The 25,951-nt window shown below is 40.5% G+C and overlaps 1 protein-coding gene across 1 annotated transcript in view; it reads right to left on the bottom strand.

The window, feature by feature from the left end:
- Positions 1-485: 485 nt before the first annotated feature.
- The window catches only part of TPRG1 (tumor protein p63 regulated 1), a 144,322-nt gene continuing 118,856 nt past the window's right edge, over positions 486-25,951 (bottom strand). The window contains exon 5 of the mRNA XM_056122072.1: positions 486-680. Coding sequence (XP_055978047.1) covers positions 486-680 — 195 coding nt within the window. The remainder of the gene's footprint in view (positions 681-25,951) is intronic.

Below are 25,951 nucleotides of genomic sequence, written 5' to 3'. Positions count from 1 at the left end.
GATGGACAATAAGGATCAGATGAAGACCTGGAAAATGCCTGCATTTATAGAAATGAAACAGAACACTGAGGATGTGCCAATGTTATGAACAGAGATACTCATCCAATTACACTATTTTATGGGATTTTTAATATTTATTTTTTAGTTTTCATGAAATTTTATTTCTCATATATGCAGTTTGATACATGTCATCATTCTAACCAAAGTTTTCAGATTTTTTGATACTAAATATACATTTAAAAAAATTACTATTTAAAAGTAACTGGGGGGGCGTGGTCTCTGCACTCAGGAATCATTTCTGGAAGTTTCAGGGGACAATATGAGATGCAAGTGATTGAACCTGGGTCATCCACATATAAGGCAACCACCCTATATTTTCTATCTCTCCAGCCCCTAAAAGTAACTGTTTTAGTCTAAAACATGGTGAATTAAGACAGAACCTTAAATTATGACAGTCATAGATGACATTCTTATATACCAGACTCTCAAAAACCAATACTCCCACGGGCCAAGGAATAGCCAAGTTTGTTGCGGTTTCCAATGAATGACATCAGTCCAGTATAGGTCTCGATCAAAATGGGTTCAGTTAGCACCATCAACTCCTTTTCTCTTCCAGATCCAGGGGAGTTCTTTTGAGCATTCTGAATAGCTGGAACAAGTTTAGATTTGAGTCCAGCCAACTGAAGAAGAAAAGGAGAGTACACAGTGTTAGTGGGTTCAGAAGAGGTCCAAACCCCTCCCTCCCAACACAGACTGCAAAAACTCTGACCCTTCTTTTGGGACTGGACTTCCTCTTCTCAAACATAAATGATTTCTCATAACTGTTGACCTTATTTCTGACCAGTCTTAATCAGTTAACAATTATGTACTTAATTATTTGTCTAACCTTGTTTTATTTTCATAATTTTCACAACCTTGAGAAGTTAGGTTAACAAATATTTGCTGAGAGTTGATTTTGAGTAAGACTCCTGTTAGGTGCTATTGAAGATTGAAAAGCAAGTTATAGGGTTTGTCTTAAAAAGAGGGAAACTTACAACAGTCTAAGAAATTGGTTTGCAATCATTACACAAAATTTACAAAAATAAAAAACAAAAAGTATGAAATATTGGAACATTAAACAGGGGAAATCACATGTTTAGAGGGTCAAGAATGTCTTTCAAAGAAGATTCAAGGGTTTGCAAAGGGTTTTGAATGCTCAGAGGGGTTAAAGAGCTTGTCTTGTACTTAAAGACCCCAATTTAATCCCTGACATCAACTATGGTTCCTTTAGAACTGTCAGAAATAATATCTGAGTGCAGAGTTAGCAGTAAGCTCTCAACACTGGGTATGGACCAACACCTGCCCCCTCAAAAGAGAGCAGCAAAAAGCAATTCTTAAAATCAATAGGATTTTAGGACATGAAAAATATTTGTGGGGACCAAGTTGATAGCTGTTTACTTTTCCTGTTTTTTTTTTATTTTTCCTACCCATTTTTTTCACCTCTTGAGATATCTTTTTTAATTAGTGTATCTTGGTTTTCTCTTTGTAGAAAAGCATTCTATTTTTTTCATACAATTAGCTTAAGTGATTGGATTTTAGACTAATTATCGGAAAAATGTATTTCTATGGTCATAATTAGACTCAGATATGCTGCATGACCACTGTGGTTGCAAAAAGTGATAAAACACAAGCCTAGAGGTATTTATGGCATTTTGCCACACACAGTGATAATTTGACTGAGAATGAGGCCAACAAAAGTGAAAGAAGAGGACGAAGACACCCTTCTAACAAAGGTATTTGAATTACTACATCAACCAACTGCACTTTAATTTAAACGAGGAGGGAAGAATAACCTCTTTTTGGTCAAGCCAAAATAAATTTTGTTTCTATACTTAACATCAAAAGAGAAGGGTAATTCTGAGATTTAAAGAGAGATAAGCAATAAAATAAATCAGGAAACATATATATTTTATTTCCAATAAGCCCTTTTAAACCCATATCTTATATTAATAAAATATGCCAGGTAAGCAAAAAAGATAATCACCATTCACTTAAAAAACTGTGGCTGGAAGGTTTATGAACACTTTGATAGTAAGGTTTGTAGTAACTGTACATCAATTTCATAAACTTGAAAACTATTACAATCCTATTACCTAAGGGCCATAGAGGATAAACAACCTAGATGTACTTCACTTTTTCAATTGTGTCTAAAAAGAATATTAGGAGTAAGAGTCTCCCATCACAAGATCTAACTCTTTCTGCCTAAGCAACTGACCTAAATTAAGACTAAATTAAGACTTACAGGTATATTCCAAGATCAATTCAAATTACTTAGTATTCAATATAAAATCATTATTTATCCCTCCCATTTTTTATGAAAAAGATCAGTTGTTTTAAAGGAACAACATAAAAGTAATAATAAAGAATCTATCTTTTGCTATAATCAAATTGTCGATATAAGTTTTGGTTGGATTCCTATTATATACAAAACTGGTGTTGGTCAAAGCAGGTCTCCATTTTCAGCCTAAGTTTCCTTGTCAGTAAGAAATTAAAACTCTAACTGAAAAAAAAAAACTCCAACATTTACATGCTATCTGTTCAGCTACAAAAATAACCATGTAAATGAAACATCTTCAATGTACTAGCCATGTGATACTGTAAGTTCAATTCTTATTTATAAACCCAATTTTCTCTTTTGAAAAGAAACATTGAGGTCTATGGTTTTTATATAATGCCAAAGGTAAAAAATACAGAGACTGATGATAAAATCACATTGAGTTTACTAGTATATTCATATCTATACTTTAAATTAAAGGAAAACAATTCTTCTTTTGCTCAAGCTAGGATAAACTGGGTTATTACAGTTGACACACAAAAAGAAGAGAATTCAGAGAACCAATGTTAGCTTTTAAAATAAACTCAGGTAGTTTCCTCTATTTTTCCTTAAAAATAATTGAATATGAAAATATTAAATTTTTATAGAAGACGCACATCACTGGACTAAAAATTTCTGACAAGACAAATCAGGTTTGCATATTTTCCATGACTTTCTGTCTATGATAACAAAGACAGAGAACTATTTGCTTTTAATTTCTTTGCTTTTAATTACAATGCGACCTCTATGCGGCCTTAGTAGTGCCTTAGAAGTGTTCTAAATATTGGTACTACTGAATGAACAAACCATGGTGATATAGTCAGGGAGGAAGTAAGGATATTTTCTCTTAAAGTCAAATCCATTAGAACTTTAATTGATTGGGTAAGATAAGAAGAAACTAGTGTTCATTCTTCAACTTCCAAAAGATAAATGCATAAGGGAAAGTACAAGTGAATAACAGACATGTAATCACTGTACTTTAAAATCATGGAATCATTAGGTCATAAGTGATTCTAAAGCTTATACATTCCAGCCAGTTAGCTAAAATTTATCTACCTGACAACAATGTTACCCAAAAACCCTACCACAATGTTAGGAAAAGGCCAAGATTTGGGATTCAAAGCTTTCCCCTACCTTATCTGAGATTATGCAAAAATGGGAAAATCATGTTAAGTCAATACCAACCATATCAGAATGTTGCTGAATTTGAGTGAATTAGTAAACCCACTTTGTAATCCATAATATCTGAAGGCATAATATCATTTTTTTAGAGCAGAAAAAGCTTTCAATTCTTTAGTGTTATTCCCTTTAATTTTATACCTTCTGTAAGCACTTTGAAGTAAAATTAATTCCTTTTTCCTTATATTTTTGTTGCTATGATGGCCAGCAGTTGCAGAAACTGAGTTTGGAGGCTCTCACACTTGTTATGACGTTCAGGTACTTAGTTTTGGTATTTGTAGAAGTCCCTGCAAAGAGCAGCTTTCTTTAGTTGTAGTGTTTTCCTTTCAATGCTTGCAGGAAGATTTCACACATATACTAATCAGCTGCTACATAACTATCTATAATGCTTACAATGTTATTATTTACCATGTTCACTTGGAGTGACACATTTTAGTGTCAGAGATACTATGTGCTTGATTGTGTGAAGGATCACACTTTGTTGAGGCACCAAGAACCCCAAATGTCAGATCCTCAATGATGCTCTTCTTTGCAGGTTGAAATGGTTCCAGGAATTGAATGAGTAGCATTGTGCTTGAAAGTCAATGTATCTGCCTTTCAGCTATCCTTTGGCTAAGAAAGAAATCTCTTTTCAAAATGGTGATACAAAGTATTTTTTGCAGAACCTAGGATAGGGCCTAATACAGGTTGTGTATATACTCGCATCCTGGCCCTGAATTATTTCAAAGTAATTGTATCTTGGATTTTAAAAGATACATTTAATTCTATTGAAATACTCTAACTTCTTTTGCAGTGATAGGCACTGCCAGAAGCACTTAGGTGCTAGAGACATTCACTACTTGTTCATGGTCACTGGACACCAGGAAACCAGTAAACCATGGCCTCAGATACATAAGACACAACCACTTGAGTCAAATCCATTATTTCAAAAGCCATGGGTTGAACATAAAAGTATTGTGGATCTTCCCCAAAACATTAGATATAAAGGGAAAACACGAATATTCCATAGGATGAGTTCGGTAAACACCAATATAAGCAGGATGTAAGGTTGATTTCATGTGTATTAAGACATATAGGCATCACAGCTCATGCTATGATGCCTTGGAAGGAAGGCCACGCATTATTTATGTGCCAGAAAAAAAAACACCCTATCCAAATTGTGAGAAAAATTAAGCAAAAACAAGTTGAAATCCATATGACAAAGTACCTGAACAGTGTACATCAAAATTAACAAGTTCCTGGTCCTGAGAGATGATGGTACAGTAGTCAGTGTATATGCCTTGCATGCTCCTCACTCTTATTCTATCTCCAGCCCAACTTATGTTCCCCTTAACACATCCAGGACTGATGCATGGGGACAAAGCTAAGAGTAAGACCTGAGCACAGCTGGTTATGATCCCGAAACAAAATAAACAAAAATATTGAGATCCTAACAGGAACTCAGAAGTGGAGCTTTTGCCTTAGAAGTGGAGCTTTTGCCTTATAGGCAATTGAAGTCTGATGTGGAAAAGTACTAAGGTCTTGAAAATAAAGAAAAAATTGACAAACTTACAATTTGGAGGAAAACTGATCAGACAGACAGAATTCAAATATAAAATTAGATTCTAATTTGGATACTTGAAGCAAACATTAGAAAAAAATAAAAAACAGGTGTAATTCAAATAATTTTTAGTTTGAGTAATATCATTGTACTACAGCTTAATTTCTAGTTTTAATAACTATTTTACAGGTATGAAAGTTGTTAGAATAGTGTGAATGATGGGTTTGTGGAAACTTTACTATTTTTACACTTTTTTTCTGTAGGTAAAATATTATTCCAAAATATAAATCACATTGGATTTCTAAAACCTAGGTTAAAAAACAGCTCAAAATATTATCTCCCTCAAACCATTAAAGTCTTATATTGATTTAGGAGAAAGATTAAAACAAGATATATAGGACATTGTTTCTTTTTTATTTTTTGTTTTTAAAATTCATAATCTGTATTAAATTATAAATTTAGAAGAATTTTTATTGAGGATATTTTTCACACAAAAATTATCAGAGCCAATGCGTTCATTAAAGAAAATTTTGTTAAAACAGTTTATTTTTTTAATTTCTCTATTTTTTCCAAACTATTTCCACTGAATTATTTTTTACATAAAATTCCACAACAAAATTTTTTGGTCCATTTCAAATAGTTATATTTATTCTTCTATGGATATTTTTTAATATTACTTTTTCTGAATGTAATTTTAATTGCTAATTGAATTTTGATTTTACCTCTAATAAGACTTAATTTTCTTAGGCCAACTTTTGTTTTTGTTTTTTTTTTTTGTTTTTTTTTTATCTTTTTTTTTTTTTTATTTATTGAATCACCGTGGGAAAGGTTACAAAGCTTTCAGGTTTAGGTCTCAGTCATGCAAATATCAAACACATTTCCCTTTACCAAAACTTATTTTTTACCATGAAAAACCCCAATAAAACCCCACCCCCCACCCCTCCCAGTCCCTGTGGGGCAGATGAATTCTAGTTAACACTCTATCTGCTTTGATTAGATTCATTGTTTCAATAAAAGATTCACCACTATTATTTAGAGTTTACCCCCCCCCCCCAAATCAGACATACTGAAAAAGCATTGTGAAGTGATTTGCTTTCTACAGCTGGGTTCAAGAATTAAATGTTGGTTTTGGATTTCTGCTATTTTACTTATTGAACCTGGAAGTATTTCTACTGAAAGTCAGATAGTTAAGAAATTGGTTTCTGTGCACTGGAGACGTGGCCGTGCTGGAGAGCCGCTCGTGGGGGGCAACTGGTGGACTCGGTAGGGTGTGAAGGGCGGACCGAAACGCCCCCCTTCCCATGAGGTTTTAGTCGCCCCCACTACCCCGGCTCATACCTGCTGTCCACAAGGCTCCCATGCTGCCGCCATCTTTCTTTCCAGAGAGGAGAAGGCGACTGGGGCAACACCCTTTCCCCTCTGGACAGACCTGATGGCCTGGATTAACGCATAGTCCATTCACTTTTCTGCTCCAAGCTGCCGGGTTCTGCATTAAGTCCTTGTGCTTCTGGGGCCGTGGCCGTGCTGGAGAGCCGCTCGCGGGGGGCAACTGGTGACCTCGGTAGGGTGTGAAGGACGGACCGGAACGCCCCCCTTCCCATGAGGTTTTAGTCGCCCCCACATCCCCGGTTCATACCTGCTGTCCACAAGGCTCCCATGTGGCCGCCATCTTTCTTTCCAGAGGGAGGAGGGCGGAAGGGACCAACACCCTTTCCCCTCTGGGCAGACATGATGGCCTGGATTAACGCATAGTCCTTTCACTTTTCTGCTCCAAGCTGCTGGGTTCTGCATTAAGTCCTTGTGCTTCTGGGGCTGTGGCCGTGCTGGAGAGCCGCTCATAGGGGGGCAACTGGTGACCTCGGTAGGGCGTGAAGGGCGGACCGAAACGCCCCCCTTCCCATGAGGTTTTAGTCGCCCCCACACCCCCGGCTCATACCTGCTGTCCACAAGGCTCCCATGCGGCCGCCATCTTTCTTTCCAGAGAGGAGAAGGCGACTGGGGCAACACCCTTTCCCCTCCGGACAGTCCTGATGGCCTGGATCAACGCATAGTCCTTTCACTTTTCTGCTCCAAGCTGCCGGGTTCTGCATTAAGTCCTTGTGCTTATGGGGCTGTGGCCATGCTGGAGAGCTGCTCGCCGGGGGCAACTGGTGACCTCAGTAGGATGTGAAGGACGGACCGGAACGTCCCCCTTCCCATGAGGTTTTAGTCGCCCCCACTCCCAAGGCTCATGCCTGCTGTCCACAAGGCTCCCATGTGGCCGCCATCATTCTTTCCAGAGAGGAGAGGGCGAATGGGGCAACACCCTTTCCCCTCCGGACAGACCTGATGGCCTGGATCAACGCATAGTCCGTTCACTTTTCTGCTCCAAGCTGTCGGGTTCTGCATTAAGTCCTTGTGTTTCTGGGGCCGTGGCCGTGCTGGAGAACCGCTCGCGGGGGGCAACTGGTGACCTCGGTAGGGTGTGAAGGACGGACCGGAACGCCCCCCTTCCCATGAGGTTTTAGTCGCCCCCACATCCCCGGTTCATACCTGCTGTCCACAAGGCTCCCATGTGGCCGCCATCTTTCTTTCCAGAGGGAGGAGGGCGGAAGGGACCAACACCCTTTCCCCTCTGGGCAGACATGATGGCCTGGATTAACGCATAGTCCATTCACTTTTCTGCTCCAAGCTGCTGGGTTCTGCATTAAGTCCTTGTGCTTCTGGGGCTGTGGCCGTGCTGGAGAGCCGCTCATAGGGGGGCAACTGGTGACCTCGGTAGGGCGTGAAGGGCGGACCGAAACGCCCCCCTTCCCATGAGGTTTTAGTCGCCCCCACACCCCCGGCTCATACCTGCTGTCCACAAGGCTCCCATGCGGCCGCCATCATTCTTTCCAGAGAGGAGAGGGCGAATGGGGCAACACCCTTTCCCCTCCGGACAGACCTGATGGCCTGGATCAACGCATAGTCCGTTCACTTTTCTGCTCCAAGCTGTCGGGTTCTGCATTAAGTCCTTGTGTTTCTGGGGCCGTGGCCGTGCTGGAGAACCGCTCGCGGGGGGCAACTGGTGACCTCGGTAGGGTGTGAAGGACGGACCGGAACGCCCCCCTTCCCATGAGGTTTTAGTCGCCCCCACATCCCCGGTTCATACCTGCTGTCCACAAGGCTCCCATGTGGCCGCCATCTTTCTTTCCAGAGGGAGGAGGGCGGAAGGGACCAACACCCTTTCCCCTCTGGGCAGACATGATGGCCTGGATTAACGCATAGTCCTTTCACTTTTCTGCTCCAAGCTGCTGGGTTCTGCATTAAGTCCTTGTGCTTCTGGGGCTGTGGCCGTGCTGGAGAGCCGCTCATAGGGGGGCAACTGGTGACCTCGGTAGGGCGTGAAGGGCGGACCGAAACGCCCCCCTTCCCATGAGGTTTTAGTCGCCCCCACACCCCCGGCTCATACCTGCTGTCCACAAGGCTCCCATGCGGCCGCCATCTTTCTTTCCAGAGAGGAGAAGGCGACTGGGGCAACACCCTTTCCCCTCCGGACAGTCCTGATGGCCTGGATCAACGCATAGTCCTTTCACTTTTCTGCTCCAAGCTGCCGGGTTCTGCATTAAGTCCTTGTGCTTATGGGGCTGTGGCCATGCTGGAGAGCTGCTCGCCGGGGGCAACTGGTGACCTCAGTAGGACGTGAAGGACGGACCGGAACGTCCCCCTTCCCATGAGGTTTTAGTCGCCCCCACTCCCAAGGCTCATGCCTGCTGTCCACAAGGCTCCCATGTGGCCGCCATCATTCTTTCCAGAGAGGAGAGGGCGAATGGGGCAACACCCTTTCCCCTCCGGACAGACCTGATGGCCTGGATCAACGCATAGTCCGTTCACTTTTCTGCTCCAAGCTGTCGGGTTCTGCATTAAGTCCTTGTGTTTCTGGGGCCGTGGCCGTGCTGGAGAACCGCTCGCGGGGGGCAACTGGTGACCTCGGTAGGGCGTGAAGGACGGACCGGAACGCCCCCCTTCCCATGAGGTTTTAGTCGCCCCCACTCCCCCGGCTCATGCCTGCTGTCCACAAGGCTCCCATGTGGCCGCCATCTTTCTTTCCAGAGGGAGGAGGGTGGAAGGGACCAACACCCTTTCCCCTCCGGGCAGCCATGATGGCCTGGATTAACGCATAGTCCATTCACTTTTCTGCTCCAAGCTGCTGGGTTCTGCATTAAGTCCTTGTGCTTCTGGGGCCGTGGCCGTGCTGGAGAACCGCTCGCGGGGGGCAACTGGTGACCTCGGTAGGGCGTGAAGGACGGACCGGAACGCCCCCCTTCCCATGAGGTTTTAGTCGCCCCCACATCCCCGGTTCATACCTGCTGTCCACAAGGCTCCCATGTGGCCGCCATCTTTCTTTCCAGAGAGGAGAGGGCGAATGGGGCAACACCCTTTCCCCTCTGGACAGTCATGATGGCCTGGATTAACGCATAGCCCATTCACTTTTCTGCTCCAAGCTGCTGGGTTATGCATTAAGTCCTTGTGTTTCTGGGGCTGTGGCCGTGCTCCAAACTTAACTATGATTTTCAGAGAGAAACATTGCGTGGTTTACTTTGTATATATGGATCACTTTGCATGTAGAGAGATGTCGCGCGGTCGCGCGGTTTTGCGGAAAAGTCCTAGTTCCTGCATACTCGAGCTGTGGTTGTAGAGGCTTCTGGTCACCGGGGTTCCATCTGGGGGAGGCGGGATGCGAAACCTACCCCATCTGGGGCTTCCCGATGATCTCGGCTCTTTTTGGAATTTTTTTTTTTTTTTTCCTTCGGGATCTGCGGGTCCCGCCCTCCATGTTGTCCTTCTCTTTGGCTGAATCCAACTTTTGTTTTTAATGTCAAAGGTAATATATGATTTTTCAGTTTATCTGTTATTTAACTTCCCCAAATACTATTTTATTTTTAGCTTCTTTATTTTCATATCACTTAATCACTTAATCACTTAACTTCCCGTTAGTCGTCGATTTGCTCGAGCAGGCGCCAGTAACGTCTCCATTTGTCCCTGTCGCGTGCTAGTGTAGCCCAATGGCATCTCTTCGCTCCGGGAACATGGAGGGCCTCAAACCGATCGTTCATGATCTTGACAAAGAAGTCTGACCATCTGGTAGGTGGGCGGCCACGCGGTCTCTTGACATCCCGTGGAATCCAATCAGTAACAGCTCTAGTCCAGCGGTCGTCTTTAAATCTCATTACGTGACCAGCCCATCTGATTTTCGACACCTTGGCATATGAGACAGCGTCCCTGATCCTTGATCGTCGACGGATGTCAGAACTCCGGATTCGTTCTCTCATTTGAGTGAAACGTGTTATTCCAAGCATAGCTCTTTCTATTCTTCTTTGGGAGACCTGAATGGCGTTCTCATCTTGTTTGCGTAGGGCCCAGGTCTCTGAGGCATATGTTAATGCAGGAAGAACAGTGGAATCAAAGAGATGTGCCCGGAGCCGGAGGTTCTTCATCCTCTTAGCTATTTCTTTGACGTTCTTGAAGGCGTTCCAAGCCGCTCTCTTCCTCCTGCGCAGCTCGGGTGCCAGGTCATTTCTCATGTTGACCTCTCGACCTAGGTACACATAGCTGTTGCATTCGGAGATGGTCATTCCATTGAGAGCGAATGGGGCGTCAGGAACAAGGCTGTTTCTCATAAACATTGTCTTCGTAAGATTTAGCTGTAGTCCTACCTTTCCACACTCACGGTCAAAGTCGGCCAGCATTTGTGCCGCTTGGCTGATGTTTGGTGTTATTAAAACAATGTCATCAGCAAAGCGGAGGTGGTGTAGTTGCCGACCATCTATCTTCACTCCCATTCCTTCCCATTCCAGTCGTCGCATGATGTTCTCGAGGGTGGCACTGAAGAGTTTCGGTGAAATGGTATCACCCTGCCGCACCCCTCTCTTGACATCAACGATCACTTCTTTGTAGAATGGTGAGATCCTGGTAGTGAATCCGCAATACAGCTCACGGAGGATTCTGATGTATTGGGCTTGAATGCCCTGATTGGCTAGGGCTTCAATGACCGCTTCCGTCTCAACAGAATCAAAGGCCTTCTTTAAATCAATGAACGTTAAGCAGAGCGGCATCTTGAACTCCCGAGAAACCTCAATGAGCTTGGTTACCGTGTGGATATGGTCGATGGTGCTGAATCCTTTGCGGAACCCTGCTTGCTCGCATGGTTGTCCTTCATCTAGTGTTCTGCCAATCCTATTCAGGATGACTCGAGTGAACAGCTTGTAGATGACAGACAATAGGCAGATTGGGCGATAGTTGCCAATGTCATGGATGTCTCCCTTCTTGAACAGTAGTACGGTCCTGCTGGTTTTCCATTGGGACGGAACCTTGCATTCAGACAGGTAGCGAGTGAAGAGCCGAGCCAGTGTATTGATGAGTACTGACGGCAGGTTCTTCAGGTGTTCAGGTCTGACCTTGTCTGGGCCGGGTGCTGTTTTCTTCTTTACCAACGAAATGGCGTGTCGGATTTCGGAAGGGAGAACGTTAGGAACAACATACCCATCCTGTGGAATTTGGTATGTCGGCAAGTGGACATGGCTATTGAAGAGATTTGAGTAGAAGTCATGGATAATCTTCTCCATTGCCGTTCTGGAGGATGTGATGGATCCATCAGGACGTCGGAGGGCAGTCATCTTGGTCTTATAGTTGGCGAAGGACAGGCGGGCCTTACGAATACTTTTCCCGGCTTCTGCCGCATCTATCAGTACTTCTGCTCTTCTCTCTTTGAGGTCTTCCTTGATCGCATCTCTGCACTGCTTTGCAAGCTCGGACGTTAGCTTGCGGTTGCCTGAGGCATGCGCCAAACCACGCTGGCGAATTAGCTCAAGAGTTTTCGAAGATAGGCGACTTTTTGTGGCTATCTCTCTCTTGGCGTTCCTCGCACATTCATGGAGGTGCTGAACCAGTCGATCGTATTCCTCGTCAATGTTGTCAACAATGGCATCTTCCCATGTTGCCGCAATAGTACCAAAGAGTTCCCAGTTGGTGGTCATTCTGGGAGTTCTCTTTTTGAACTTTGCAGCCCTTTCTCCCCGCTCTGTGAAGTAGAATTTTGCACGAAGGAGACGGTGGTCCGATCCCGTTCGAAATTTTGGGACAACAGCGACATCAGTCAGGCAAAACCGTCGATTGAATATGATGTGGTCTATTTCGTTGTGGAATCGTCCACCGGGAGACTCCCATGTCCATCGTTTAGATTCTGCCTTCTGGAACTGTGAGTTACCATGAATGGTCTTGGTCGACATGATGAACTCAGACAGTCTCTCACCCTGTTCGTTCCATTCTAGGCCATGGATCCCGATGTGAAGTTCTTCAGCTGATCTTCTCGGTCCTATCTTGGCATTAAAATCACCCACAATGATCTTGTAGAAGGTGTGGTCTTCTTTATAGAACTTCTCTAGCTCCATGTAGAACTTCTCGATTTCTCTTTCATCATAATGAGATGTTGGTGCGTAGACAACGAAGATAGAAACTGCAGGCAGTGAGCCACATCTATTCAAATGTAAACGTCCGATTCGGGTTGTTAGGCATTCGAATGAATCAATGCTCTTGGCCAAGTTTGTGTTGACAAGGACACCGACGCCTCCAACACCTCTTTTATCGCATGTTCCGAGGAACAATTCTTCTCCGGTGTCAAAAATGGCATGGTGAGATTCGTGCCTTCTTGTCTTGGTCAGACCAATGATGTCGTACTTGATCATTCGCGCTTGTACCATCAGGTCCTCAATGGATGCATCTGATGCTAGCTTACGTGCATTGAAAGTACAGACGATCATTTTTGTCTTCCTTCGTTGTGGCAGCCTAGGTCGGCCTTGAGATTTTGTCGGCCTCTCCTTTCTCATCCTTCTCAGTGCTGCCATGTCGGTGAAGCCTTCAGGGTCAGGTGAATGAGACCAGTTGTAGTTACTGGTTTTGGCATATCGAATACACAGCGGATAGCTTGCCAGGCTCTTCCGTGCGGGCGGAATACTCTCGGTAGCTTGCCAGTCTTTCCGAGAGGTATAGAGGCTTTTGGGGTGACCTCTAATCACCCTTGTAGGTGTTACCATATTTGATCCCTATCAAATATGGTACGACAATTCCAGAAGATGGGTATTTAGTGTGTTATGATGTGTCGCGCAGCCGCTTGCGGCCGCGCGGGTCCGGAAAGCGTCCTGGAGTGTGGCGACGGCTGGGTAGTGGAAGTAGTGTCGAGAGTGGAAATCTGCCAGTGGGGTATTTATCTGGGTAGGGTGGGTCTCCTGTGCACAATTCGATCCCTGGGTGGTTGATGGAAGCAGACAGGGCAGGGTAGGGTGGGGCTCCTGATTAGAATCCCTTTGTCACCTGTGGTGGTGGAAGCAAGCAGAGAAGCTCTGTCCCTGGGTCCGCCGATCCTGGAGTCCAAGGTCTCGGAGAGTTCCACTTATCTTGTTCTGTGGGTCTTCAGTTGTGCGTGGGTCTCGGCCGGAGCTGCCGCGCGGGTCCTGAAAGCGTCCTGGAGTGTGGCGACGGCTGGGTAGTGGAAGTAGTGTCATTTATATACATATATGAAAATGGACACTACTTCCATTTTCATATATGTATATAAATTATATTTTTGTTATTAATTCAATAATTATTCAAAAGGATAGTGATAAGGCAGACCTATATTATATTCCAGGTATGTTGTAAGTATTATAAGTTTATAGGAAAGAATTTTGCTTTAATAGAGTTTATATTCTGGTAGTATGGAACAAGAAGAAAAAGATAGATATGGTGAAATTTCATGGTGATAAATGCTAATAAGAAAATATATGGTAAAGGGAAAGAGAACAATAAGACTAGGGCAAGTTTCTCTCTGAGAGTGTAAAACTTGAGGCTCGTTATGAAACAATATATATAGGTTTTCCAGGCAGAAGAAAAAAGATCTGCAAATATTGTGAGGGAGGTGTGAGCTTATATTACTCAAGGAAGGAAAAATTTTATTTCATTTCTTAGTTGGGTTTAGGACCATAGCCATTATATTGAGTATAAGACAAGTATACTATTTGTTTTATTGTATTTTTAGCCCCTACAAAGAAAAGAACTTTAAGATAAGGCTATAGTAAACAGAAGCAGTCAGAACACCAGATTCGGAGAACTTTTTGGCTATATTAACAATTTAGAATAGAAATAACTTTATAGTAACTTTCAGTGTCCATTTTTATTTAGAAATATTAGTAATGGGGCTCTTTGTGAAGAATTTACTATAGGGATAAAGAACAGAAACAGGAAAAAACATCTGGAAGTCTAGTAGTCAAAACAAAAGATGATAATAACTATTTTAGATAGTTCTCAAAAATACTTGTTGATATTCCTGAATATAGGAAGTTATTTATCCAGTCATCTGGGCATTTTTACTGTTTTCATATTTTGCCTATTGCATATAGTGATGCAATGAATTTAGCAGTGCAGTTTTGTGCTTTGGGGCTCTTGTCATATATTCCCAGGAGTGGAATTCCTAGGTCATATGGAAGAAAAATTCAAAGATTTTTAAGAAGTGCTCATATTGTTTTCCATATTCCCACCAACAATGAATGAGGATCCCTTTTCCCTCACATTTTTGCCAACACTGGTTGCTGTTGTCCTTTCTGATGACTGCCAGTCTCCATGGTGGGAGGTCATAAGTCATTGTTACGATTTGCGTTTCCCTAATGATTAGTGATACAAAGCATTTTTCATACACTTTTGAACTGGGTAAACCTTGATATCATAATGAGTGGGGAAAGTCTGGATATGATAGAGGTTGAAAATATAGAGGTAGAAGTATTAAAATGTATATGTACAATGTGTTGTTTGAAATTCTAATCACTTAGGTATCCAATATCTGGTTCTATGTATAATCTTGGAACAAGAAAAAATATACAGATAGTAAATCCAAGTTAATAGCTATATTGACTTGTAATATCTGCAATAGCAATATTGACCCAGAAATCAAGTACAGTACCCAGAAGTGAAATTAGTAGGTTAAGACAGGATATAGAGATTGGGCTAGAAATAAGCAAATTCAAAATTTTGTTGGACAAGATACTAGGTATTGAGAACAATGCACATGAGTGTGCAATTATTTCAGAAATCTGTCAGACAATAAATAGTAAGAAACTGAGCAAGGGATTGTTTTTTCATGTCACTTTCTTCTCTCATTATTTGCATATAGGAAAGCCATGGGCTTTTGGGTATTGATTTTATAGACTGCAACTTTACTATACAAGTCTATTGTTTCTAGAAGTTTCTTGGTAGAGATTTTAGGGTTAAGTATAGTATCATATCGCCTGCAAATAGTGAGAACTTAATTTCTTCCTTTCCTACCTGAATGCCCTTAATATCTTTTTCTTGCCTAACTGCTATTGCAAGTACTTCCAGTACTATATTGGACAGCAGTGAAGAGTGGGCATCCTTGTCTCATCCCTGATTTTAGAGGGAAGGCTCTCAGTTTTCCCCATTGAGTTTGATGCTTGCTGTAGGCTTGTGGTAGATGGCTTTAACTATATTGAGGAAAGTCCCATCTATACCCATTTTGGTAAGGGTATTCATCATGCCTTAGAAAATCATGTACATAGGAATAGGCTTAACTAAGGATGTAAAAGACTTGTACAAAGAAAACTACAAAACCCTACTTCAGGAACTAAAAGAGGACACGAGAAAATGGAAAGATATCCTCTGCTCATGGATCGGGAGAATCAACATTGTTAAAATGGCAATGCTCCCCAAAGTATTGTACAAATTCAATGTGATTCCTATAAGGATACCCAGGACATTATTCAAAGAAATGGAGCAAACAATCCTGAAATTCATATGGAAAAATAAGCCCCCACGAATACCTAAAGCAATTCTTGTGAAAAAGAAAATGGGAGGAATCAACATTCCCAACCTCAAATTCTACTACAAAGCAGTAATAGTTAAAACAGCATGGTACTGGAACAAAGGTAGAGCAGCAGACCAATGGAACAGGATTGAATATACTGACACCTCCCCCAAAATATATGATCATCTAATCTTTGATAAGGGAGCAAGAAATGTGAAGTGGAGCAAGGAAAGCCTCTTTAACAAATTGTGCTGACAAAACTGGACAGCTACATGCAAAAAATGGGCTCAGATCTCTATCTAACATCATGTACAAAAGATCAAAATGGATTAAAGACCTCAACATCAGACTGTAATCTATAAGGTACATTGAAGACAAGGTTGGCAAAACCCTCCACGCCATTGAAGCTAACAGTATCTTCAAAGATGACACGCCACTGGCCAAACAGAGATAGACAAATAGGACTATCATAAACTAAGTAGCTTCTGCACCTCAAAAGAAACAGTGACCAAAATACAAAGACAGTCTATAGAATGGGAAAGGATATTCGCCCAATATCCATCTGATAAGGGGTTGATATCAAGGATATGCAAAGCACTGGTTGAACTCCACAAGAAGAAAACATCCAACCCCATCAATAAAATGGGATGACAAAATGAACAGAAAATTTCTCAAAGAAGAAATCTGAAAGCAAAAAGGCACATGAGAAAATGCTTTACATCACTTATCACCAGGAAGATGCAGATCAAAACAAAAATGAGATATCATCTCACACCACAGAGATTGACCCACATCCAAAAGAACAAAAGCAACCGGTGTTGGGTTGGATATGGCGAGAAAGGGACCCTCCTTCACTGCTGGTGGGAATTCTGCCTGGTTCAGCCCTTTTGGAAAACAGTATGGATGATTCTCAAAACATTACAATTTGAGTTGCCATTTGACCCAGCAATACTATTCTTGGTAATATATTCCAGAGAGCCAAAAAAGTACAGTCAAAATGACCTCAGCACTTCTATGTTCACTTCTATGCTGCTGCACTGTTCACAATAGCCAAAATTTGGAAAAAAACAAAGTGCCCGAGAACAGATGACTGGTTAAAGAAACTTTGGTACATCTACACAATGGAATACCATGAAGCTGTTAGCAAAGATGAAGTCATGAAATTCACATACAAGTGGTTCTACATGGAAAGTATCATACTAAGTGAAATGAGTCAGAAAGAGAGGGACAGACAAAAAACCTGCACTGATCTGGGGAATATAAAATAACAGAATGGGACACAAACACCCAAGAATAACTGAGATAAGTACCTGGAGGTCTGTTCCATGGCGTGGAAGCCATCAGCACATGCTCAGATAGAGAAAGGAGCACGAAGTAAGGAATGTTTGGAGGATTCTCTCGGTATGTGAGATGCATGCTGAAAGTAGATTATAGACCAAACACGATGGCCACTCAGTACTGCTATTGCTAACCACAACACCCTAAAGGAAAGAGAGAGCAAAAGGGAATGCTCTGCCACAGAGGAAGGGTGGGGTGGGGGGGGTGCGGGGTGGGAGGGCTACTGGGATCATTGGTGGTGGAGAATGAACACTGGTGGAGGGATGGGTACTCAAACATTGTATAACTGAAACCCAAGCATGGAAGTTTGTAAGTCTACAGCTGTACTTATAAAAAAAAAAAAGAAAAGAAACTGAGCAAGGTTATGGACTCACAGCTCCTGGCTAAGTCCTAAAATCCTTCAGTTCTCTTTGATGGAATGATTCTGTTCTGAGCAGTAAAGTTATAATATTTAATGAAGAATTTATGCTCCTATTTTCAAAAAGAATAGAGAGAAGTAAGACTAATTTTCAAACCATGTTCGGTAGGACACTAGATGTCATTATGACTGAATAGTCATATAATTTATTGTCTAAACAAAGGTACTTTGGACCAAAATTTTTTAAACTAAGTATTGTTACTAATAATGGTGGAAAATAGATAACTGAATTTGAGGGGATAGAATGTGGAGATAGGGTAGAAGCAGTTTAACCTGACTTATTCCCCACAATCACTTCAGTTAGAATTCTCCATTTTATTCAGCTGTATGGCTTTGAGTTCAAATAGGTTCTATTTTCAGAAAGCTTTTACTTAACAAAATGTGTTTGTGCCATACTACAAGCTTGTTACAAGCATGGAATTCTCTAGCTGAGGGTTGGTGGGAAAGTCTCTCAGTTTCTGAAGGTCTTTATTATCACTTTTCCATACATAAGAATAAGAATAGCATCAAAATTGCAGAGAAGTCATAAAGATTAAGCAAACTTTAGCAAATGGAAAAGTTTATATAAAAGTTCTCTCTGTGTGTGCGCACATACACTAATGTACTTCAAAAAAGATAAGGGATTTGAAATTCAATGAGGCTGAAATCTGAGTCATATATTTTCAAGGATAGAAAAAAGCCTATCATCAATAGTCAGTAAATATTTGCAAATAAATCACTGATAGTATCATCCAACTATTATTTTCTAAAAGTCAAAGCGCAATTCATTTCAACATTTCTATTGCCAACACCCTCCAGATTGTCAGGATGCCATTTCATAGATCAATAAGTTTGTCAAATAGGATTACTCTATGCAGCCCCATTCCTCATCACAAGCTTCATTTCATGAGAATCCTTTATGACCTCATGAATCTATGCTGCAAAGGAAAAGTTGACACTATTTCCTACTCAGTCAACATGGCATTTCATTAAGTCAGACAAACTTTATTTCCAGTGACTCTTGCGATTCCTCTAAAAGGAGAGGCCAGACAGAATGACAAGCAGTGGATCGAAGGAGAGGCAGACAAAAGGCCAAGTGCCCTAGCTGGCTCTTGAACATTTCAAACACCTGAACTCACTCTGTGTGACAGGAAGGCGGTGTCATCTGATATGAATGCCAACAGCCACATATTTTTCTTTAAAAGCTTTTATACACCCACCTCTGGCTCCTTCTTTTATTCCAGTCTCAAAAACTGAGGGTCAAGTTTTAACAACTCCGGTTACATAGGACTGTGTGTGGGTAGGATAAGTTATAGCAGCAGCAGTGTGTGTGTGTGTGTGTGTGTGTGTGTGTGTGTGTGTGTGTGTGTGCACTTATGCTATTGGGGGTTGAGACAGTTGGTTGGAGGTGGTGGGGGCCGGTGAGAAGGATGTTGAATGTTTTTGACTTTACAGCAATTATTTAACAGCTGAGTGACTGGGCCTCTGGTGAGCTTCAGGTGCTGTCTGCCAGCACTCCATTGCCTAGAGTCTCAATTTTCCTTATTACAACCATCACTTGTTTCCTGTTTACACTAGGTAAAGAGACCAGGTTTCATGCCTGCAGGCTCACATTCCTCAGCTGAGCAGGTTTTCCAAGCCTTCAGGCCATAAGTGTCAACCTCCTTATGTAGGAAGCAAAGCATTCTGGGATAAAGTATAAGTACAGCCAATATCTAACTGGAAACCACTTAAGAAGCTGGATAGAATATATATAGCATCCTGAAATTATATTTATGGCCACACTGTATCTCTGGAAGTATAGATAGAAAAGGAGGTAGATGCAAACTTCTTGCCCACAAAAAGAAAGGGATTTATGTGTTTCAAGTTCTCATACAAATCGTTAGCCTATCTGTCCTCCAATACTATCTTCCCTATAAATGCTCATGTGCTTGCTCTCTTTCCCTCTTTTACACATACACACACACACACAAAAACACACACACACACACACAGAGAACACTTTAACCTCTAGCTAAAATGAACTGCTCTTTATCCAAGGAAATTTAATATGCCATGTTCCATTACAACTTATATTTTCAAACCATGTTTTTTACTTAACATGTATTTTCCAAAAGGGATGAATGATTTTACCTGAGTATATGGTAGGGTCAGCTTCTTTAGTAATGCCATTCACTTAGTGTGTCTTGTTCACTTTTTCTGCACTGACTTTATTGCCTTTGCCTTTGGACAAGCTGCACTCAATCATGTCCCACAATTCTGGGCTACATCACCAGAGAACTCAAGTTTATTGTGGTTCTTGTATGCTGCTGCCCAAAGAAATCCTGATATTTAGGATTAAAAAACTCCAAAGCTATGGTTTCATTCCATTTCCATTCAGATCATTCTTTTCTGGGCACAGTAGAAAAAGAAGTCACTATTTTTTTTTTCAGAGCTTACAACTTTATTATTTTCTTTTCTTTTTTTTCAGGTTTTTATTAGTGAAACACCATGAGGCACAGTTGTAGACTTACAAATTTTTGTGCTTGGGTTTCAGTTATACAATGATTGAATACCCATCCCTCCACCAGTGTCCATTATCCACCACCACCAGTCCCAGTATCCCTCCGACCCCCCTCCCATCTCCCCATCCCACCCTACCTCTGTGGCAGAGCATTCCCTTTTGTTATCGCTCTCCTTTTGAGTGCTGTGGTTTGCAAAAGAGACATTGAGTGGCAATCTTGTTCAGTCTATAGTTTACTCTCATCATGCATTTCCCATCCTGAGAGGAGCCTCCCAACACCTTTTATTTGGTGCTCCCTTCTCTATCTGAGCTGCCTTTCCCCCTAGCATATGTGGCTGTCCTCAAAGCCATGGAGTAATCCTCCTGGTACTTATCTCGGCTATTTTTGGGTGTTAGTCTCCTATTTTGTTACTTTATGCTCCCCAGATGAATGCAATCTTTCTATGTATGTCCCTTTCTTTCTGACTCATTTCGCTTAGCATGATACTTTCCATGTAGTGCCACTTGTATATGAATTTCATGACTTCATCTTTTCTAACCGCTGCATAGTACTCCATTGTACAGATGTACCAAAGTTTCTTTAACCAGTCATCTGTTCTCGGGCACTCAGGTTTTTTCCAGATTCTATCTATTGTAAAGAGAAAATCACTATTTTTCAATCCTAAAAGCACTAGAGCAAATAAAGGCAAAGAAAGTGCAGTTTAGGATGGTATTATTGCTTAGGATGATTGCGGGGGTGAAACTGATCATTGCTTTTTAAGCCAAGAATGTGAAAGGCTCTACTTGTCCTCAAATAAGAGATAAAGTTGAGATAAGCACTAGAGAAAAACAGAGTCCTGATCAGCAGATTGCAACTTGAGGGTTGACTTTATGTCATAACTCCAATTCCATGAGGCTCTGTAGTAACGCCATTCACTGAGGATGTAATAACTCTAAAGGATGGTTCTGGACTTCTTGAAACAGCCAATCATGATAAGAAAATCATTTTTTCATTACAGTGAGTTCTCTGGTGAATCCTCATTCACAGACTGAGTGCCAAGGGATGATTAAGATGGTGAAGGAGAGAGAAGTGAAAGGTGTAGTCTCTCAATTTGGTATAGTTGGAATAACCAAAAAAATGGTTGTCTGCAGAAAGGAGGAGGAGGGATGTCATTTCAGTTGTATGTTCTGGGCCAAAATGCACAGCCTATAGCCTACAATACCTTGTTCCTGCATAGAACCACAGTGGAGTGGTGAAAGATCAGTATGGCTTCATTAAGTATGAAGTGAAGATAATAAGAAATTCTTTTTCTATATGAAAGAAGTTAAGGATGGCATTGAGCTATAGGTAGGAGATGCAGTGGAATTCTCAGTGATTCTTCTTCAGTATACTAACAACGCAGCACCTGTAACATTGTTTGATAAGTATGCTAGGGTCTCAAAGCTGGCATGGCCCTGATACCTTATAGATTGGTCAAAGAATAGCACTCTGGGTGAAGCCAGTGCTCCTTGCATAATGGGTCTTCATCAGCACAGGGGACCAGACAACTCATTGAGTTTTGGTGCAGGTCATTGATCCACTATGATCAAATCGAGGGGATTCTGGTGAAGTGTTCTGAATATCTCCCCCTTTCATTCATCCCAAAAATCTGTAATACTTATTATTTTGATCTATTATACCACTTTAACATCTTCCTTGCGCTGTTTTAAAAGTAAATTTAAGAACACCATTTAAAAATAAATTGTAACTGTATTGTTCCTCTCTCTATGATGATCAAATTGTTCACTCCTTGACTTTCACAAAGATTTTATTACCCCTTCAATCTTTCAAATCTGCCTATTTCATTTCTTGAAATATTATAAAATGAACTTGTGATTCTATAAACTTTTTTTTCTATTTTTTGCATTTTAGATTATGGACACAACATTCAATTTGTTGTATTCAATTCCAGCTATGTATTAAATTATTTAGGTTACATTTGATTGGTAAAATACTATTAACTTTCATTATTATCTTAAAATCAGGGTAAAGATTCCAGAAAAGAGTGAATACAAAAGTTGGTGTCTGTATCACATTGATTCAGTTTATAGAGAGCATCCATTATCCATTCACTATTATTTGCCTGCTATTAACCCAGTTACTAGTCTCTCCCAAAAGAACACTTCACATCCTCCAAGAATCCAGCACAGTTAAATTAGGAGCTATAAGGATAACAGTTATAAATGTAAAATGGATAAAGCAGCTGAGGATAGTTGAGTCTAACCATCATGTATTATGTATCATATCATATAAATGAATACGAATCACAGAAAGTTTTTCCAGGTTTATGCCCATTTCCTTGTTGAGTAGGAAAACAGAACTACACTTATAAGAATTTTTCAGTTGGATATAAAAGGATAGAACAGCAAACAGAGCACTTGCCTTGTATCTGGCCACACCGGATTTTATTCTCAGTACCACATATGGTCTCCTGAGGACTTTCAGGAGTGATACCTGACTGCAAAACTAGGATTAATCCCTGAACACCATATTGTGGACCAAAAAAAAAAAAAAAACAAAAAACAAAAATATTTTTCCATTTATTTAATCACATTGTGTACCCTCATTACAAAATGGAGATAGCAATTCTGAACGTCATTGTTTTTTATTAATTTTGTAAAATTAGGCCAACAAAGTGAACAAATATGAAAGGTGATTATATAATATTACATATTGTTTTATGGTATAACAAAATAAACGCCAAATGTTATCTTCTGTTTCTGTAATTCTGTTACAAGTATTGCAAAGTATGTGCATGCAACAATTGGAAAAGTTTGGGGGAAAATTGTGGGACTGGAGTGATAGCACAACATGTAGGGTCTTACTTTGCACATGGCCAACCTGGATTCAATACACAGCACCCGACAGAGTCTCCTAAACCCACTAAGAGTGATCCTGAGTGTAGAACCAAGAGTAAACCCTGAACTCCACCAGGTATGACTCAAAAAACAAAAAAAAATAGCAAAAATGTCTGGAAATAAGCTATGTGATGAGATATATGAGTGATAAAGAGTGTGAGTGAAACTAAAAAAGAAATCATGTATTTTGGCATCACATTGATTACATTTGTTTTTGTTTTTTAGATCACCATGCAAAGTTAAATAGCACTGTCCTCCCATTGTTTATCAATTTGCTTGAGCGGGCACCAGTTATGTCTCCATTGTGAGACTTCTTGTTACTGTTTTTGGCATATCTAATACATTGCGGGCAGGATACTCTCAGTAGCTTTCCAGGCTCACTGAGAGGGACGGGGGGAATCAAACCCAGGTTGGCCACGTGCAAAGCAAACGCCCTATCTGCTGTGCTATCGCTCCAGCCTGGAAAGTTAAATATAAATTAAAATTTGAAAGCAATTGCATCTATTAAGTTACTTTATTGACTTGACCTACCATTCCCATGATCCAGCTCCTGCTAGAACTCACACCTAAATTTCTGTCCGACAATGAACACGATACCATGTTATATGTTATATGGATGTTTCAAACTCAGTATTCCTAGCCTGAACCTCAAAATCAATATTTAAATTTGCTTTGTTAAAATAAATGGAATCATCATCTCCCCAACCAGAAACCACATCATGTTTGGCTTCCCTTTCATCTACAAGATCCTATCAGTGCCCTATTCCTATACATTCTAAATATTTCAAACTATATGAATTTTTTCTCATTAGCTTTGTACTTTAATATCAACCTTCATAATTGTGATTGGAATCATTAAAATATTTCAAATTTTAGCTAAACAAAAATATTCTCTAAGAACTTTTTGTATGCTTCCACTCTTCATTTTAGCCAAAGTTTTGTATTTATCAAGAACTAGATAATTCGAACTTTTTGCTTTTTGGGGGTCAGAGGAGAGTGGTCTCCCAAGCCGTTCTCATGAGTCCTGGGAACTCACCTTGTGATTCTCAGTCAACCATGCAGATTATGGTTCAATGCAAGGAACCACAATGTGGTACTGCTCTAGCTCAGGTAACTTTAGAATGCTTTCAGAACTATAGAGGTAGTGCTCAGTGAACCAAGAACCAAGCTAGAATCTCAGCCTTTATACTATCTCTCCAACCCCAATTTTGCATTTTTTTTCTGCCACCTTATTAAACAATGGTCTTCCTCAAAAGCAAGAACCTTGTCTCATTATGTGTGTATACTGAACAATGATCGCATTCATAATGCCTGGAGGTATCAGGAAATATTTGTTGAATAAAGAGATCATTAAAAAAAAGGATAAATTTGTACTAGAAAAATAAGTGGGACCAGAGTGATAGTACCATGGGTAGGGAATTTGCCTTACACATGGTGAACCGGGATTCAATTTTTGGCATCCCTTATATTACTTGGAGCACCTATGGGAGTAATTCCTGAATGCAGAGCAGGAGTCACCCAGGGAACCACCAGGTGTGGCCCAACCCCTCCAAATTTTTAAAAATAAATAAAAAAATAAGAAGCTATTACTTTATTTGGTAATAATTTAAAATTAATTTTAATATGTTTCACAGTTCTAATAAGATGCCCTCTCTTTCACAAAAATACATCTACAAAGTGTTTTGAAGTGTTTCAGGTATTAAATGTGTTTATGTATTTTCCCCATAGCCTTTTTTTCTCTACCTTTATTCACAAGTGAAATTCAAAAGTTAGTTAATATTCCTCTAAAATCTTATTATGCCAAGATATTTATATAAAAAGGTACACTATATCCCTAGAATTTATTCTTCTTATTTATTCCTTTACATCAATATAATTGGGTATTAAAGTCTCTGAAAATGTTTTAAAAACAAATAATATTGTGACATCAAAAGCAACAACAAGAGAGAAACTAAGACTCAAAGAACTGGATCAGAATACTCATATCTCACATCCCAGATGGAGTTCAGTTGTTTTCCTAGAGTATTGAGTCTTGGGGTAGCCTTAGAATAAGAAATGGCTTGGCAAATGAAGCACCAGACTGCTGCCAGGAAGAATTAAAAGAAAAAAGAAACTTTGGAGAAATGGTTTAACTGAAAAAGCTGTGAAAGGAACACGGTTAACAAACACACAAAGTAGTTTGATTGATAGAAACTCAACCAACCAATTATTCATCATGTTCACGCCCATACATGTACAGACATACATGCACGTGCATGCACAAGCACACACACCTGATATTTTGATTTTCATTCAAAAGGTACTGTATGAACATCAAGTCTCTCTTTTAACTGATGATCCCTTTTAATATGATGATTTGGGCAAAATTTAATTCTCTAGTCTACTAAATATATTCCATAATGTTTGGGCAATAAACATTCCATTAAATTTTAATTTTTTAATCTTTCTTCTTAAATTATTTAATTTTTATTTGTGTATAGTAGACTAAAAAAATAATTGAGATATTAAGTTATTTGGTAGTATTTCATGGAGCATGATCTTCCTCTGTGCTCCCACCCTCAAATTTCTGCAGCATACAAAACTCAGGAAATTAATATTTAAAACCCAAATATGAGAAAATTGAGAAGCTTTGGTCCAGGAAGATAGGATATGTTAACTAAAGCTCTTAGTATTTATTTTGACTTAAAGTAAAAAAGCAATTACTATTGATTTTAAATTGCATATTGTTTTAATAGTAAAAGAAGCCAGACTTTCTTTAAAGACAGGAAATTGTTTCAGGAAAAATAATTTGGGGGAGGAAATTCACTAGCACTGGTAAAGGACCTGGAAATCACTTCCAGTGATTGGAGCTATTTCTGGGGACTTTGGGGAAAAATTAAATTCTTTTAGTTGGTTAGTAGAAGTTTTAAATAGCACAGTGGGTAGGTCATTTGCCTTGTACTCAGTCGACTGGGCCA

This window comes from Sorex fumeus, unplaced genomic scaffold (genome assembly GCF_029834395.1).
Source record: "Sorex fumeus unplaced genomic scaffold, SorFum_2.1 ptg000044l, whole genome shotgun sequence".
Lineage (NCBI taxonomy): Eukaryota > Metazoa > Chordata > Mammalia > Eulipotyphla > Soricidae > Sorex > Sorex fumeus.
This window is presented reverse-complemented; position numbering and strand designations above follow the sequence as displayed.